At 43.9% G+C, this 15,843-nt stretch overlaps 1 protein-coding gene across 5 annotated transcripts in view; it reads left to right on the forward strand.

Annotated features, from left to right (window-relative positions):
- Positions 1 to 15,843, forward strand: part of nlrc5 (NLR family, CARD domain containing 5) — a 191,041-nt gene that overhangs the window by 164,892 nt on the left and 10,306 nt on the right. For all 5 annotated transcript variants that reach the window (XM_078544136.1, XM_078544137.1, XM_078544138.1 and 2 more), the window contains 7 exons: positions 179 to 262; positions 5,832 to 5,915; positions 7,343 to 7,426; positions 8,101 to 8,184; positions 11,595 to 11,678; positions 13,800 to 13,883; positions 15,297 to 15,380. In XM_078544136.1, the coding sequence (XP_078400262.1) occupies positions 179 to 262; positions 5,832 to 5,915; positions 7,343 to 7,426; positions 8,101 to 8,184; positions 11,595 to 11,678; positions 13,800 to 13,883; positions 15,297 to 15,380 (588 nt within the window). The remainder of the gene's footprint in view (positions 1 to 178; positions 263 to 5,831; positions 5,916 to 7,342; positions 7,427 to 8,100; positions 8,185 to 11,594; positions 11,679 to 13,799; positions 13,884 to 15,296; positions 15,381 to 15,843) is intronic.

Here is a 15,843-nt window from a genome sequence, read left to right on the forward strand (position 1 = left end):
GTGGGTATAACATCACTGGTGTCAAATGTACAACCTACCATCAAAATAGATGGTAGAACAAGTAATGATAGAAATGTGAGATGTATTATTTGATAATTTTGTTACTCTGCTGTGATGAGACTTGTTAAATGAGAACAGCTACTTATCTGTAAACTCCTAACCATCTGTTCCTGTTCAGCTTATATGGAAACTGTATTGAGGATGTGGGAGCGTTGAAACTTGCAGATATAGTGCCCAATATGAAAAATTTGAAGATGCTGAAGTAAGTAGTTGTGTTTTGATTGTAAATGCGCATTTCTTCAGGGGCTTGCCTAGTGGCTCAGCTGGTACAAGCTCCGCACGGTGCAGTAACAAACCATTGAAACCAGGATGGTCCCGAGTTCACGCCTCCTTCTGTGCTGAGTTAACTGATTTAACTTAAAAACAACAATGTATATTTATATAGCACCCTTAACATAATAAAACATCCCAGGACGCTTCACAGGAACATTATAAAACAAAATTTGACACCGAGGCACATAAGGAAATGATAGGTCAGATGACCAAAAGCTTGGTCAAAGAGGTTGGCTTTAAGCAGTGTCTTAAAGGCGGTAAGTGAAATAGGGAGACAGACGGAGAGGTGTAGGGAGGGAATTCCAGAGCTTGGGGCCTAGGCAACTGAAGGTGGAGTGATTAAAAACCGGCGATGCTCAAGAGGCCAGAATGAGAGAGCGCCGATATCTCTGAGGGTTGTGGGGCTGGAGGGGGTTACAGAGATAGGCAGGGGCAAAGCTCTAGAGGGATTTGAAAGCAAGGATGCAAATTTTAAAATCAAATGTTGCTTGACCAGTGTAGGCCAGTGAGCACAGGGATGATAGGCGAATGGGATTTGGAGTGAGCTAAGACTCAGGCCGCAGAGTTTTGGATGACTTAGCACCATACAATTATTCTCTGCACCCTTGTCGCCTCCTTGGGAGGGGAACTGTCAACCAGCACCCGTTTCCACACTGGGTTTCCTGTTCCCTACAGGAGAATGTTTGGGTGTGGCTGTCATGCCAGGCACCTGCTCTGTCCAAGGTCACAGATGAAAAGTGTTCACTTGGAGGAGATGCCAGAGGCCTGCTGGCTTCGGTGACCTTTGATCCCCAACTTAAATCAGCACTTTCAGAAGAAAGATCCAGGGCAGTTTCCATTCATTTGAGCAAGGATGTTTAAGCTTTGTTTTCAAGGGATTACAGGCCTAAATGTAGATCATTTAATGCCTTGATCCTGTATCAGCTTTCATTGAGGTAACTGCTGATACATGACCCAACTCCAGCTTGGCCCCGAATCCCGGAATACCTTTGGTTAACAAAAATCTATCAATCTCAGATTTAAAATGAACAATTGATCTGGTAACTGCTGTTTGCAGAAGAGAATTCCAAACTTTTACCACCCTTTGCTTGTAGAATGTTTCCTCATTTCAAAGAACAAAGAACAAAGAAAAGTACAGCACAGGAACAGGCCCTTCGGCCCTCCAAGCCTCCACCACCTCCTCTGGCAGCGAATTCCAGACACTTACTACCCTCTGCGTAAAAAAACTTGCCCCGCACATCTCCTCTAAAGTTTTCTCCTCTCACTTTAAATCCATGTCCCCTAGTAATTGACTTTTCCACCCTGGGAAAAAGCTTCTGTCTATCTACTCTGTCCATGCCACTCATAATTTTGTAAACTTCTATCAAGTCGCCCCTCAATCTCCGTCGCTCTAATGAGAACAATCCGAGTTTCTCCAACCTCTCCTCATAGCTGATAACCTCCAGACCAGGCAGCATCCTGATAAACCTCCTCTGCACCCTCTCCAATGCTTCCATATCCTCCTGGTAATGTGGCGACCAGAATTGCACGCAATATTCCAAGTGTGGCCTAACCAGGGTTTTATACAGCTGCATCATGACTTCCCAGCTTTTATACTCAATACCCCTGTCAATGAAGGCAAGCATGCCATATGCCTTCCTGACTACCTTATCCACCTATGTTGCCACTTTCAGTGACCTGTGGACCTGTACACCCAGAACCTCTGCCCGTCGATGCACTTAAGGGTTCTGCCATTTACTGTATAATTCCTACCTGTATTAGACCTTCCAAAATGCATTACCTCGCATTTGTCCGGATTAAACTCCATCTGCCATTTCTCCGCCCAAGTCTCCAACTGATCTATATCCCGTTGTATCCTTTGCCAATCCTCTTCACTATCTGCAACTCCTCCAACCTTAGTGTCATCTGCAAACTTACTAATTAGCCCAGTTACATTTTCCTCCAAATCATTTACATATACTACAAACAGCAAAGGTCCCAGCACTGATCCCAGCGGAGCACCACTAGTCACAGCTCTCCATTCAGAAAAGCACCCTTCCACTGCTACCCTCTGTCTTCTATGACCAAGCCAATTCTGTACCCATCTTGCCAGCTCACCTCTGATCCCGTGCGACCTTACCTTCTGTACCAGTCTACCTTGTCAAAGGCCTTACTGAAATCCATGTAGATAACTTCCACTGCCCTTCCATCGTCGATCATCTTTGTCACTTCCTCGAAAAACTCGATCAAGTTAGTGAGACACGACCTCCCCTTCACAAAACCATGCTGCCTCTCACTAATACGCCCATTTGCTTCCAAATGGTAGTAAATCCTGTCACGAAGAATCTTCTCCAATAATTTCCCTACCACTATTGTAAGGCTCACCGGCCTGTAATTTCCTGGGTTATCCCTGCTACCCTTCTTAAACAATGGAACAACATTGGCCATTCTCCAGTCCTCTGGGACCTCACCCATAGCCAGTGAGGATACAAAGATTTCTGTCAAGGCCCCAGCAATCTCCTCCCTTGCCTCCATCAGTACTCTGGGGTAGATCCCATCTGGCCCTGGGGACTTATCCACCTTAATATTCTTCAAGACGCCTAACCCCTCCTCTTTTTTGATCTCAACATGATCCAGGCTATCTACACACTCTTCCCTAGACAAATCGACCGCTAAGTCCTCTTTGGTGAATACTGATGAGAAGTACTCATTTAGTTTCTCTCCCATTTCTTCTGGCTCCACACACAGATTTCCACCTCTGTCCCTGAGTGGGCCTACCCTTTCCCTGGCTACCCTCTTGCTTTTTACATATGTATAAAAGGCCTTGGGATTTTCCTTAATCCTGGTTGCCAATGACTTTTCATGACCCCTTTTAGCCCTCCTGACTCCTTGCTTAAGCTTCTTCCTACTTTCTTTATATTCTCCACAGGCTTCATCTGTTCCCAGCCTTCTAACCCTTACAAATGCTTCCCTTTCCTTTTTGACTAATCTCACAATATCCTTCGTTATCCAAGGTTCCTGAAACTTGCCATAGTTATCCTTCATCCTAGCAGGAACATGCCGGTCCTGAATTCTTATCAACTCATGTTTGAAAGCCCTCCACATGTCATTTGTTGATTTGCCCTCAAACATCCGCCTCCAGTCTAGATTCCTCAGTTCCTGCCTAATATTGTTATAATTAGCCTTCTCCCAATTAAGCACCTTAACCCAAGGACTCCTGTTATCCTTATCCACCAGTACCTTGAAACTTACTGAATTATGGTCACTTTTCCCGAAATGCTCCCCTACTGAAACTTCGACCACCTGGCCGGTGGTCACTTGTTTCACTTGTGAAAAGTCAGACTCTTAATCATTAGGCTGTATCCCATAGTCCTGGACTCCTTAATGAATTGAGAGAGTTTCTCTCTTTTGACCCTATCAGTTCCCTTTATTATCTTGAAAACTTTGATCAAATCACCCCTTAATCTTCTGCATTCTAAATTCCAGGGAATACAACCTTGATTTGTGTAATTCCTCCTCCTAATTTAACCTTTGGAATCGAGGACCTGAATCTTCTGGTTGGCGTGCAGGGGCGGGCCCCGCTTGCCGACGTGTAAAATGATGTGCGGTGATATCAGGCGTGCGTCCCGATGTCACTGCGCACCATTCCGATCTTCAGTTCGGCGGGCGCGCACCAGAGTCCGTTGCACACCCTCCGAACTGTCAAAGGCCTATTAAGGCCATTTAACAACAAGTTAAACTAATTGCCTGGACTGCCTGTCCAACTTTAAGGTTGGCGGGCAGGCGAAGAGCCCAGGCGGCCTTCGCATTTCTCATGAAACCTCATCCAAGGGCAGGATGAGGTTTCATGAAGGGTTTATAAATCAAATAAAATTTTTTATCAAAATTCTTTAACATGTCCCAGCTTATGTGACACTGTCACACAAGGGAACATGTCCAAATAATTTTTAAAAATCTTTCGTTCAGATTTTCACAGTGACATTAAACTCCCTGAGGCAGCTCTGTGCCTCAGGGAGATTTCTGCTCTCTTTCCCGTGCATGCGCGCAGGCCCTGATTCCCCCTTCTCCCCCTGCCCGCACAGGGAGCGCTCAGTGTTTCTGGGTGCGCGTCACGCCAGGCGGGCCTTAATTGGCCCGCCCACATAAAATGGCGGTGCACAGCAGATCACGGGTGGCAGTTGGCTGCACGCCTGCCCGCTTCCACTCCCACTCAGCCCCCCCACCGATGGGAAGAAAATGCTCCCCCAGGTATCGCTCTAGTAAATCTATGTGCAAACCCTGTAAGGCCTATATAACCTTCCTAAAGAGTAGTGCCTAGAACTGAACCCAGTCCTGTCAAGCCTAAACAGGGCTTCTTAGAGCTGAAGCATAACTTCTATCCCCTTGTATCCTAGTCCTCTAGATATGAAACCCAGTATTCCGTTAGCCTGTTCAATTAATGTTCCTGACATTTTAATAATCTTTGTACCTAGACCTCCAAGTCTCTTTGGACCTCCACTGTTTCTGGCTTTTCACCATTTAGAAAGTACCTTGTTCTATCCTTTTATGATCCAAATGGATGATTTCATACTTGCTTACATTGAAATCTATTTGTCACAGTTGGAGCCATTCACTCAATCTGTTAATACCTCTTTATAATTTTATGTTTCTGTTTACGCTGCTTACAATGCTGACTATCTTTGTATCATCAGCAAACTTGAATGTGTGGCTCTCCATCCCATCATCTAAGTTGTTAATGAATACAGTGGATAGTTGAGGCCCCTAAATAAATCCCTGTGGAATATCGTGAGTCACGCCTTGCCAATTAGAATACCTGCCCTTTATCCCAACTCTGTCTCCTGTCGCTCAGCCAATTTCCAAACCAGGTCAATCAACTCCATGAGCTTCAACTTTAGCTAGCAGTCAGCTATGAGGAATTTTATCGAATTGCATCTGCAAGTCCATATAAATATCATCCATAGATATTCCCCTGTCCACCACTTTAGTGCCCTTTTCAAAAAAATTCAATCAGATATGTCATGCATGACCTACCCTTTACAAATCCTTGCTGGATTTCTCTGTTTAGCTAAAAATGTCCAAGGTGTTCTCTCTATCCTAGTAATTTGCTGACAACAGACGTTAGGCTAAGTAGACTATAATTCCCTGCTTTCTCTCTGTCACCTTTCTTAACTAGTACAGTGACATCTAAAGTAAGGTGACTAAAGACTCAAGTATCACACAACCCCATGGGGAGCGGGGTTTGACAAAATATCAATCATCAATGGTTTTTATTTAAATAGTAATCTACTTTTACATGTGTTACAGTCAATCCTGAGCTCCTACTGAAGAGTTTCTCGTACTGATGATTAATGTGGGGCTTGTGTTATGTGTAATTTTAACCTGATGACAGATAGATTTAGCGAACCCTTTTGGAAAATACAGGTTATTGTGAGGTGATAAGTGATGTATTCAACCAAGAGTGGCTTCAGCATTCAGTACATTTCAAAATGTTTTGTAACCTTTTGTGTTTTCACCATTAGCTTGACACAGAACAGCATCACAGCAGCTGGGGGAGAGGGGCTGGCACAAGCTCTCGCTCAATGCCCATCGGTGGAAGAGATTCAGTAAGTGCAACGTATTGTCTCCCGCCCGTGGATGAGGTTTCATGATAAATGCGAAGGCCGCCTGGGCTCTTTGCCTGCCCGCCAACCTTAAGTTTGGATGGGCAGCTCAGTTTATTAGTTTAATTGATATTTAAATGGCCTTAATAGGCCTTTGACAGTTCAGCGGGCGCGGAGCCAAATCCGATGTTCGCACGCTGAACTCAAGATCGGAAGGACATGCGGTGACTTCGGGACGCACGCCCAACATCACCGTGTGTCATTTTACGCATCGGCGAGCGGGCCCCGCCCTCACTCGCCGACCCGAAGATTCTGCCCTGTGATTCTGTGGATGCGCCTCCCATTGTTGCACAATGGCTGCAACATCTTTGCGAACCCAAACCCTCAGAAGGCAAGTAGTTATGCCAAGGCCTGTAAGAATGAGTTGGTGCCACCTTGATGGGTACCATCTGTCATGACAAAGTTGGTTCTTGTCCACCTTTTTCACTGTAGATCCCACCTAAAGCATGGCACACAGTGTGGTTAGAGGGCTTCTGAAGACTTGTTCAGACTAATCAGGCATTTGCTTCAGGTCTGTTGGGGGTGAGGGAGGGAATCAGTTGAAAGAGACACCTCCACCAGCATTGCATCTTGTCAAAGTACTTTCATCTCTCTCTGCAGACGTACAGGTGCTGATATAAGGGCCTGGAGCACCTCTGTTACAGGCTGAATTGCCTCCTCCAAACAAACTCAGAGGCTTCCAACTGGGAATCCACCAGTAAAAGGAGCTGAGGCTGAAGGCAATAACTAATAATGGGCACAAAGGTTCATGAAAGCCTGACCCCTAACACAGCAGCAGCAAGAAAACTGAAAATGACCAGATATACTTATCTTTAAAATCTTTCCACTACAAAAAGCATAGCCTTTAAGGCAGCAGCAAAGCCGAAAGAAACCAGAAATCAAAGCCATTTTACACTCAATATCAAGGAACTATCCTGGATTCTTACCCATGGCGAGGCACTTCACCCACTATATGTGCAAATCGGAAAATTTCAGCTGTGATTTTCTGGAAAATCTACGCTGTAATTTCCAGTCACCACCTTTGCTGGCTATGTCATTTCTCAAAGTGAACCTGCAATAACTGTCAGGTCCTTCTCCTGACACGTGGTTAAAAAGAGCCTGAAAATAAACCACTGTTTGTGTTCTCCCTGCAAATCAGCCTTTTCCTCATTTCAGATTTGTGATTTTTTTTTTTAATTTTGTGTTCCTCCTGTTAAAATTAAATCAGAAACGGAAGTTACTTTCCCTATTCTGGCTCTAACCTGAAGAATTTTCAGCCCAAATGTTGTCCAGCATTTTCATTTAACCCTGGTGCTCACTGTGTTCCCACAAGAATTATTGAATATTGATATCAATTGTTTTCAATCTGTCCAACCAATGTAAACATGTAGCTTGTCCACAAACAAGATTGGTGATCAAACTGTGAAGAAGTTGGCTGAAGCACTGTCAAAGCTGCCCTGCTTAAAGATTCTGAAGTAAGTGCTGTCTGATGTTCACTCCTGTGTGTGTGCACGTGTGTGCCTGCGTGTGCATGTCTTTGTGTGTTACTGTGTGTGTCTGTGCGTGTGTGTGTGTGCGTCACTGTGTATCTGTGTGTGCGCGTGTGCATGCATGTGTGTGTGCGTACATGTGTGTGTGCGTACATGTGTGTGTGCGTGCATGTGTGTGTGCGTGCATGTGTGTGTGTGTGCGTGCATGTGTGTGTGTGTCACTGTGTGTGTGTGTCTTGTGTTTTGTGACTGTGTTTATCAATACACTTGGCATAATTTATTAAGGTTCAATCCGTTTTGGTTATCTGTCGGATGAGGCTGTTTTCTTGTTCCACTGTTCTAAAACTCATGCTGATTTACCACATATTGTGATTTGAAGCTCATTTTAAAGAAAATGTCAATGATATATAGAGGGGATTAGAGCCTGTGTCTGTTAGTGGGAATTTTTAATCCGACCCCTCCATCAGGACCTGATAGGATCAAGTGCAGTGCTGGTTTTACACATTTAAAATGGAGAGGAAAATGAAATGCTCTGTCTGATTTCCTAAGTTACCCATCTGCAGTTACATTAAACACCAAGTAGGTCATTTTAACCTATGTTTGGCTAAAGGCATAACCGCAGCAAATAATAATCTACATTTGTCTACCTCTCTGTTCAGCCTTCATTCCAGTGAACTCACTGCTGATGGTGGAGGAAGCCTGGCACGGGGTCTTATGCTGTGCCCAAGTATTGAAGTGATAAGGTGAGGGATGCTGTAGAATTCACTCTCCTCTTGTTAATAGCAGCAAACAGCAAATTCTGAACCGACTGTCGTTATGTGAATGTTAAATTTAGGTTCTGATGAAGAGCCTGTTGTAAAGATGCTGCCGATTGTCTTTTCTTTTTGTAAAGGAGCCTTGAACACTAAATGCACTGATTCTTCAGTACATTGCTCACTGTGAGGCAATGATTCCACTGTTAACAGTGTGAGGGAGGGTGCACAACATCCCTGCTGAAAGGATTTAGAAAGAATTATATAAGAAATATGCTCAGAGATGTTGATCAGTTCAACGAGACAACCAATACGATGACAATCAGTAATTTTAATGGTTACAGTGCAGCTAGCTACACACAGTGACAAGGCAGTAAGAACAAAAGATGTCCTTGCCCCAATCCTTTGGAACTGTTTTTATTCTTTACTCCTGTTTTGCCCCTTCCTCTTGGGGAAGTTCTTTGTATACCCCTAATCCCATGACCATAACATCTGTCCAGCCAATCATGGCACTGTGACCCATATATGGATGTGGTTCCATTTTGTTTCTCCATGACTCTTTTCAGCAGACAGAACTTAAGTCAAACTGAGACTGTTTAAGATCACTAGCGACATAAAGAGCTTTTATTACATCCTGGAAGATAAATTATCAAGTAAGTTTTTTTCCTCTTCACTACAGCAGACTGAAAAATGAAGAAATCTGTTCTCCTCACTGACTACAGTTATATCACTCTGCTTTGCCCCTGCCTTACCCGCTCTGTTACCTCTACCCTATCCCCAATCTATATCACTAGCAACTTGCTGCTGGATTTCTCCAGTGTCCTCCTTGTTATCTGTTAAAGAGAACCTTACATCTTCCACCACTTTCACTCTTCATTAATTACAAGTCATCCATAGCACCATGCTAGGCATTGTTACCCGCATTAAGGCCCTCATCTTTATTGCCACTATCCCTTCCAAATTGCACAGGCTCCCCATGCCTCAGAGAATTGGCTTTAAGATATACATCTTAGTGCTTGTCTCTGAATCAGAGTTCATGGGTTCGAGCTTCTGCCTCTAGAGGCTGAGCACATAATCCAGCCAAATGGTTCATTGAAATACTGCATTGTTGGTGGTGCTGTCTTTCCAAGGAAATGTTAAACTTCTCAGGTAAATGTAAAATATCCTATGGTGCTTTTTGCAGAAAATCAGAGGCATGGGGTGGGTGGGGTTCTCCACACATCTTGGAAACATTTATTCCTCAACCAACATCACTAAAAACAGATTCATCTGGCAATTTATCTCATTGCTGTTTATGGGACCTTGTGTGTAAATTAGCTGCCTCATTATAATAATGATTACACTTCAACACATTACTTCACTGGCTGTGAACCACGAGTAGGAGGTCATAAAAGACTCCATACACAATGTTATGATCCCCATAGATATCAATAACCTAAAAAGAAAGGAATCCCCAAACAGCTCCAACGAAAGGAATCAATGGACAAGGTTTCACTTTTAAAAACTTTTACTGTAATAGTCAAACCCAAAATCAACATAACATTGGTCTTGCAGACTTAATTTTATTTCACTCAAAAAGGTGCGTGTCATTTTAAATAGTCGATGAAATTACAAGCACTCACATCACTCCCTGCACAAATGTGGCACCATGTGCAGTCTCAGAGTCTTCCCAACTCAGTCTCTGGTACATAGCATCTCTCACTTTTCTCACTCAATGGATTTGACCCTCGAGTCTTTCACTGGCAGCTGTATTCTATCTGAGGCTCCTGCGTACGATGAACACTGACCAGATGCACGTCCATGAACTCTGCCTCAGGTCACGTCAGGCCTGATGGCATAGCTTTTCAGAGTTCCTTTTCAACTGACCAACTGACACACCCCATTCACGGTCTGAACCTTTGATACACCACTCAGCTCTTCAGCATGCCTGAGCTAATCACACCGCTTTTAGGATTCAGTCCCTTTTAGCTCACACATACATTGCCTCATCCAAAGCTTAAGGGGTAATTTTCTTCTTAGTGCCAAACAGAAAACTGATCTTTCCATGGAGAGCTTTGCTTGCCTCTCCTCACATGAATTCTGTGTCCTGTTGCAGCACAACACAACAACCGCCTACCTACCCCAATTACCTTTAATTAACCTTTTGTTTTTAGCTTTCATCCCCATTGAAACCTCAGCCAGAGCCCAACTTCTCAGAACTGATGTCAAAACCCGGAAATCCAATTACCCCACCCCCAACCATCCCCTTCCAACTACCCACCTTCCAGAATTTTCTTAGTTTCACTTTGGATTTAAAGGCATGACTCAAATACAAATTTGCATAGTACGGAGTTTGTCACTACAATTAAGTTATTCCCGTCTTCCAATTATCCAGAGGGTGCTGCCACTTCACAGACTGAAATTGTTGGGCGCCCCCCAAAATTTTAAGAAACTTAATATTTAAAATGAAAACAGCTGCCCAGAACTTTCTGCACATTTGGAACCACGTTAAGAAGTTGTCAGATTTCTGGAGACCAAGAACATTCAGGTTGCAAAAAACGTAATTTCTTTCTTCATTCATGCAATGTGGGCATCACTGGCTGGGCCAGCATTTATTGCCCATCCCTAATTGTCCTTGAGAAGGTGGTGGTGAGCTGCCGCCTTGAATCTCTTGCTGTCCACATGGTGCAGGTACACCCATAGTGCTGTTAGGGAGAGAGTTCCATGATTTTGATCCAGCCACAGTGAAGGAACAGCAATATATTTCCAAGTCAAGATGGTGTGTGGCTGGAGGGCAAATTGCAGGTGGTGGTGTTCCCATGTGTCTGCTGCCCTTGTCCTTCTAGGTGGTAGCAGTCATGGGTTTGGAAGGTGCTGCCTAAGGAGCTTTGGTGAATTCCTGCAGTGCAGCTTTAGATGGTACACACTGCTGCCATTGTTCATCGGTGGTGGAGGGAGTGAATGTTTCTGGAAGGGGTGCCATTCAAGCGAACTGCTTCGTCCTGGATGGCGTCCAGCTTCTTGAGTGTTAAGGGAACTGCACTCACCCAGGCAAGTGGAGAGCATTCCATCACACTCCTGACTTGTGCCCTGTAGATGGTGGGCAGGCTTTGGGGAGTCAGGAGGTGAGTTACTTGCCATAGGATCCCTAGCCTTTGACCTGCTCTTGTAACCACAGTATTTATATGGCTAGTTCAGTTCAGTTTCTGGTCAATGGTAACCCCAAGATACTTAACAAATGGCCTAAAGATTAAACATCCAAATCTGAATAGCCACAGAGGCTTCTTTAAGCTCCCTGTCTTGCTCATGGCCATGGAACAGAGGGAAGGGGGTCCCATGCCTTAATACATGTTCGGCTGTACCTTGTTGATGTTAAAATGCTGTGTAATAATACTCATTACACACTTCCTTGTCCCCTGCAGTTTACCTGAAAATCGTATTGGGAACAAAGGGGTGATGGATCTCGCAATGGCACTACGAAAAATGACGTCTTTAAAAAAGCTGGAGTAAGTGCCTCACAGACAGTGTGCAGAAGACTGAGTGGGCAAACCTAGGCTGAGATACAGGGCTTTTAAATGAGGTTTCTTCTTTGTGCCTTCATTTTTGTTCTGCAATCTAGATTTTTCCCCAACAAGTGACACATAAGTTCCCACATCCGTTTTATTTCACATCCAAAGATTTATGAAATATCTTCACACAAAGGGCAGTAGAAATCTTCAAACTCTGTCCCCCAAAAATGCTGTTGAAGCTTGGGATCAATTGAAAATTTCAAACTGAAATTTTTGTTAGGTGTGTGTATTAACAAATATGGAGCCAGGGTGAATAACTGGAATTAAAATACTGATCAACCATGATCTGAGTGAATGGTGGAACAGGTTCAAGGGGTTGGATGGCCTACTCCTTGTACAATGTGCCTTATTCTGCCTCCTAGTGATAGCTTGTTGACAGCAGCAATGGGACTGTGATAGGCTCACATGGTGTTAATTCAGGAATCACTTTATAACCAGCGGAGTCCATCATCAACACATTGTTCAACTGCTGTTGGGCCTACATACCTTGGTGGCTGGTGGAGAAAGACATCTAGCTAAATTTTGAGAGTAGGAAAATCCTGGTGGGTTCATGACCGCGTTCTGTTTGAAACCAGCACCCCCCCCCACCCCAACGAACCCCACTCTGCCCACTCCCTGGCTCCAGTTTAAAAAATCCCCTTCATGCTAAATTCTTCAGAACAAGGTGGCTTAAGCTGGTGAACTGAGGTTGGAATTGTTTATTCTGGAGGTAGTGTGATACCACAGGATTTACAGGCCCCAATTCCCCTGCGCTGCTGCACGTGCTGAGCCCTCTGGTTTCAGCCATATTGTCTGTCATACAGCAAATCCCTGCTTATGAGAGCAGGAAGACAAGGTATGTGGGAGGATCACCTGCTTGTAATCCTCATAGTGGCATTGTTGGAGGTTCAGTGGCTGGCTGCCCGACTGGTCAGTGATGGGGCGTGACGCAAAGAGGGCCAAAAATTAGGACAATGCATAAAAACAGGGACACTGCAGTGTGAATACCTTTTCTGTGAAGTGTGTTCAGGTATCTTTATTTTGTTCTTACTGTAAGTCACAGATGGTGAACCTTTGAGGTGAATTTACAGGGGCTTAGCCTGAAATCTCCCAATAGTGATTGAACAGGATCAAATTCTGTCTGATAACCCTCCTGTGTTTTGATTTTAGATGTTTTACATTGTTAAAGGTCCATATAAATGCAAATTGTTGTTGTTGTTAGGCAGGTGCCACAAGGTGGAGTGTGATGGAAAACTGACTGTGCTAGGTTTCACTGCCACACTCTTTGAATGTACCTACTGGTGGGTCAGTGTCTATGGAATATGTACAGGATGAGCCACTGTCCTGCAGATTAAAGAAAATACAACGTCTGCAGATCAGGGAACAAAATACACATGATTTGTTTTTTAGTCCTCAAGTAATCTTCACAAATAAAGCAATAAGGCACTGTGTCTTTAAACAGAAAAAAAAACACACTGTGATATGAAGCATATGCTAAGTTATACATCATTAGGAATGTTAAAAGCTATTGGCACATAATTATTTGTAATGCTTCACAAATGAGCATTTGTAGCACTGGGAACCAAAGATCCCTGAGTGCTCAGAGTTCCCCATTTATCAGCTGGTAAGCGTCTTTCATGATTTGCTACAGTAAGGGCTCATGTTCTGGTCTTTGCTGAATTGGCTGATATCAGCCAGGACGATGGTAAGGGACACTTGCATTGGTTTTGACTAGCACTGGCCAGAGCAGGGGTTAAAAAAAAATCAACCAGGGACCCCTGCTCTTGAAGGCTCAGCCAGACCCATACTGGAAAATGAACCCATTGTGGAGGACAAGATCTGCCTCAACTGTGATGGCCACGTAGCCAAATAGCCAGCTGTCAGCAATTGGTTTGTGTCACACTGGAAGAAGGTTTACTGGAGTGAGGCACCAGGAGTTTGCTGGGATCTATGGAACCAGGAAAGATGGAGATTATACAAGGAAAAAGAAAAGTGTGTTTGCTCTATAGAAGACTTTGTAAATATTGTTGTGTTCTTCAGGGTATTGGGGTGAACTAATCTTAGTATTCTTTCTTCTAGCCTGCAGTTGACCAGGTTTGATGACAGTGTGGCAGAGGACCTTGCAGCCGGACTTGTCTGCTGTCCCAATATTGAAGAGGTCATGTAAGTGTTAAATTTCCTGGATGCAAAGTAGCTGTGTCGCCGTTGGCACCTGCATGTTCTAATAAATTGAAGCTTCAGCTTAACTGAGTTGCCACAGTTTTAGTCAATGACATCGAGCTGGCTGTCATTTTGAGACACATGAACAAATGTCAAGTTAATCGCAGAAAGATTCAATTTTCCTTCCTCCTTCTCCCTCCCCCGATGACTGACTGTACAGAAATGCAAGACTTTTTATTCCATTTAGGCTGAACTATTAAAGTGTTGTTCAAATGCTGAAACTCTCTCTCTCGTGCTCTGCCTCTCTCTGTCTGGATTTAAATGTATTGGAGCAACAGCTAACTTATCCAGTTAAAGTGTTTACCTTACTGTGCAGCAATGAAGTGTACCCTGGTTATACAGCAGTGTGAAGTAGGCAAATTTGTGACCTAAGTTGACCCTTGTTGGATTAATTTCTGTAAAACACGCTTCACTCACTCTGATGACTTTGATTAATGGTTGGGCAGTGTCTTTAAAAAGAAATGTCGGCCTGTTGGTTTATTTCCCGACTTCTTGCTGTCACTGGTAATGCATGCCAGAAATTATGAAGCGCTCTGTGTGAATTTCCAGCGTGTGTGGGTAAGGCTGTCAGCAACCACGTGAAGTCAGACAATGACCACCCACCAGCCACCCCCCCCCCACCCCACCAAACCCCAACCCCCTGCAAGATGTTCATGTGGATAATTCATCCTGTTCCGCTGCACATTTCTCCAGTGCCAACGCAGGCCTAGTGCCAAGCTGCCAACTGTGGCTGAGATGGCAGCAGCAATTGCAGTCACCCAGATTATATAATGCAGGCACACTTTTCTCATTCCTCTTATGGTGAGTGGTCTTACAGACATGTGTCCACTATTTGGCCTAGGGATTGGTTTTAGGGACATGTGCAGTTAATTTCTTGACCATCCCAGCAACCACAAAGTAAACTTTACCTACAAAAGATTATTTTTAGGGGTATTCGGCAGATAGTACCTCATCCAGAAGGTTAAAAGGTATAGACTCTAAGTGCCATGTCCAAGGCTGAGGCTTAGTCCTTATACTGTGCTTGAAAGCAGGGGCCTGGAACCTCAGATGGACCTAAAAGATCCCCTGGCACTATTTGCAGAAGAGTAGGGCAGTGCTGTCGATTCGGCCCCACTTTATTCATGTGGAACAACAGCATATTACAGCAACATAATGGGGTGAATGATGTTAAAACATCAGATGCTGAACCATGAGCCTTTCTACCTGAGTTACTCGGGGTTCTGGGTTTTACCACTTTCAGCAGCAAGTCACAGGTTTATGATGCCATATATCCTACAGCCTGATGTCTGAGATCCTGAAGGAAAATATCCTTGAAAATTTCTAAATGTGCCCACTTTTCCCTATACTTCTTTACAGCTTATCGTGGAATAATATCAGTGATGAGAGTGCAGTGAGGCTGGCTGATGCCCTACCGAGAATGCGGAGTTTAAAGAAACTAGAGTGAGTACAACACTGAACCGGGTGCTGAACTGATGCGAGGTATTCCACCAAAAATGTCTTAACAACAACAATGGCACATTGTGTAGTACCTAATAATAATATGCAGGACTTGGGACATAATCATCTACTATTTATTTGGCTGCTGTATATGTATCTTTAGAGGATGAGCAATTCCTCTGCTGGATATAAGGTTCAGCCAGTTTACTAGATAAATTAATAGATCTCACACAACCCCATTATACTAAAAACATGTGTGGGAAAAAAACATGGTTGGTACTGCTTATGTAGTTGGTGTGATGTAAATGAATGTTGTTTTATTTTTAATTTTTGTTAGCAGATGTAGTGACGAACATTAATGCCTTTCGTGCATTTGTCAACAAGAAGCTTATGGCTGTATCTATACACTTTAGTTGGTGGCATTATTTGCAGTGACATGTACGTGTGACTACCTCAGATAAACAAG

This window comes from Cetorhinus maximus, chromosome 6 (genome assembly GCF_964194155.1).
Source record: "Cetorhinus maximus chromosome 6, sCetMax3.hap1.1, whole genome shotgun sequence".
NCBI classification, from domain to species: Eukaryota; Metazoa; Chordata; class Chondrichthyes; order Lamniformes; family Cetorhinidae; genus Cetorhinus; species Cetorhinus maximus.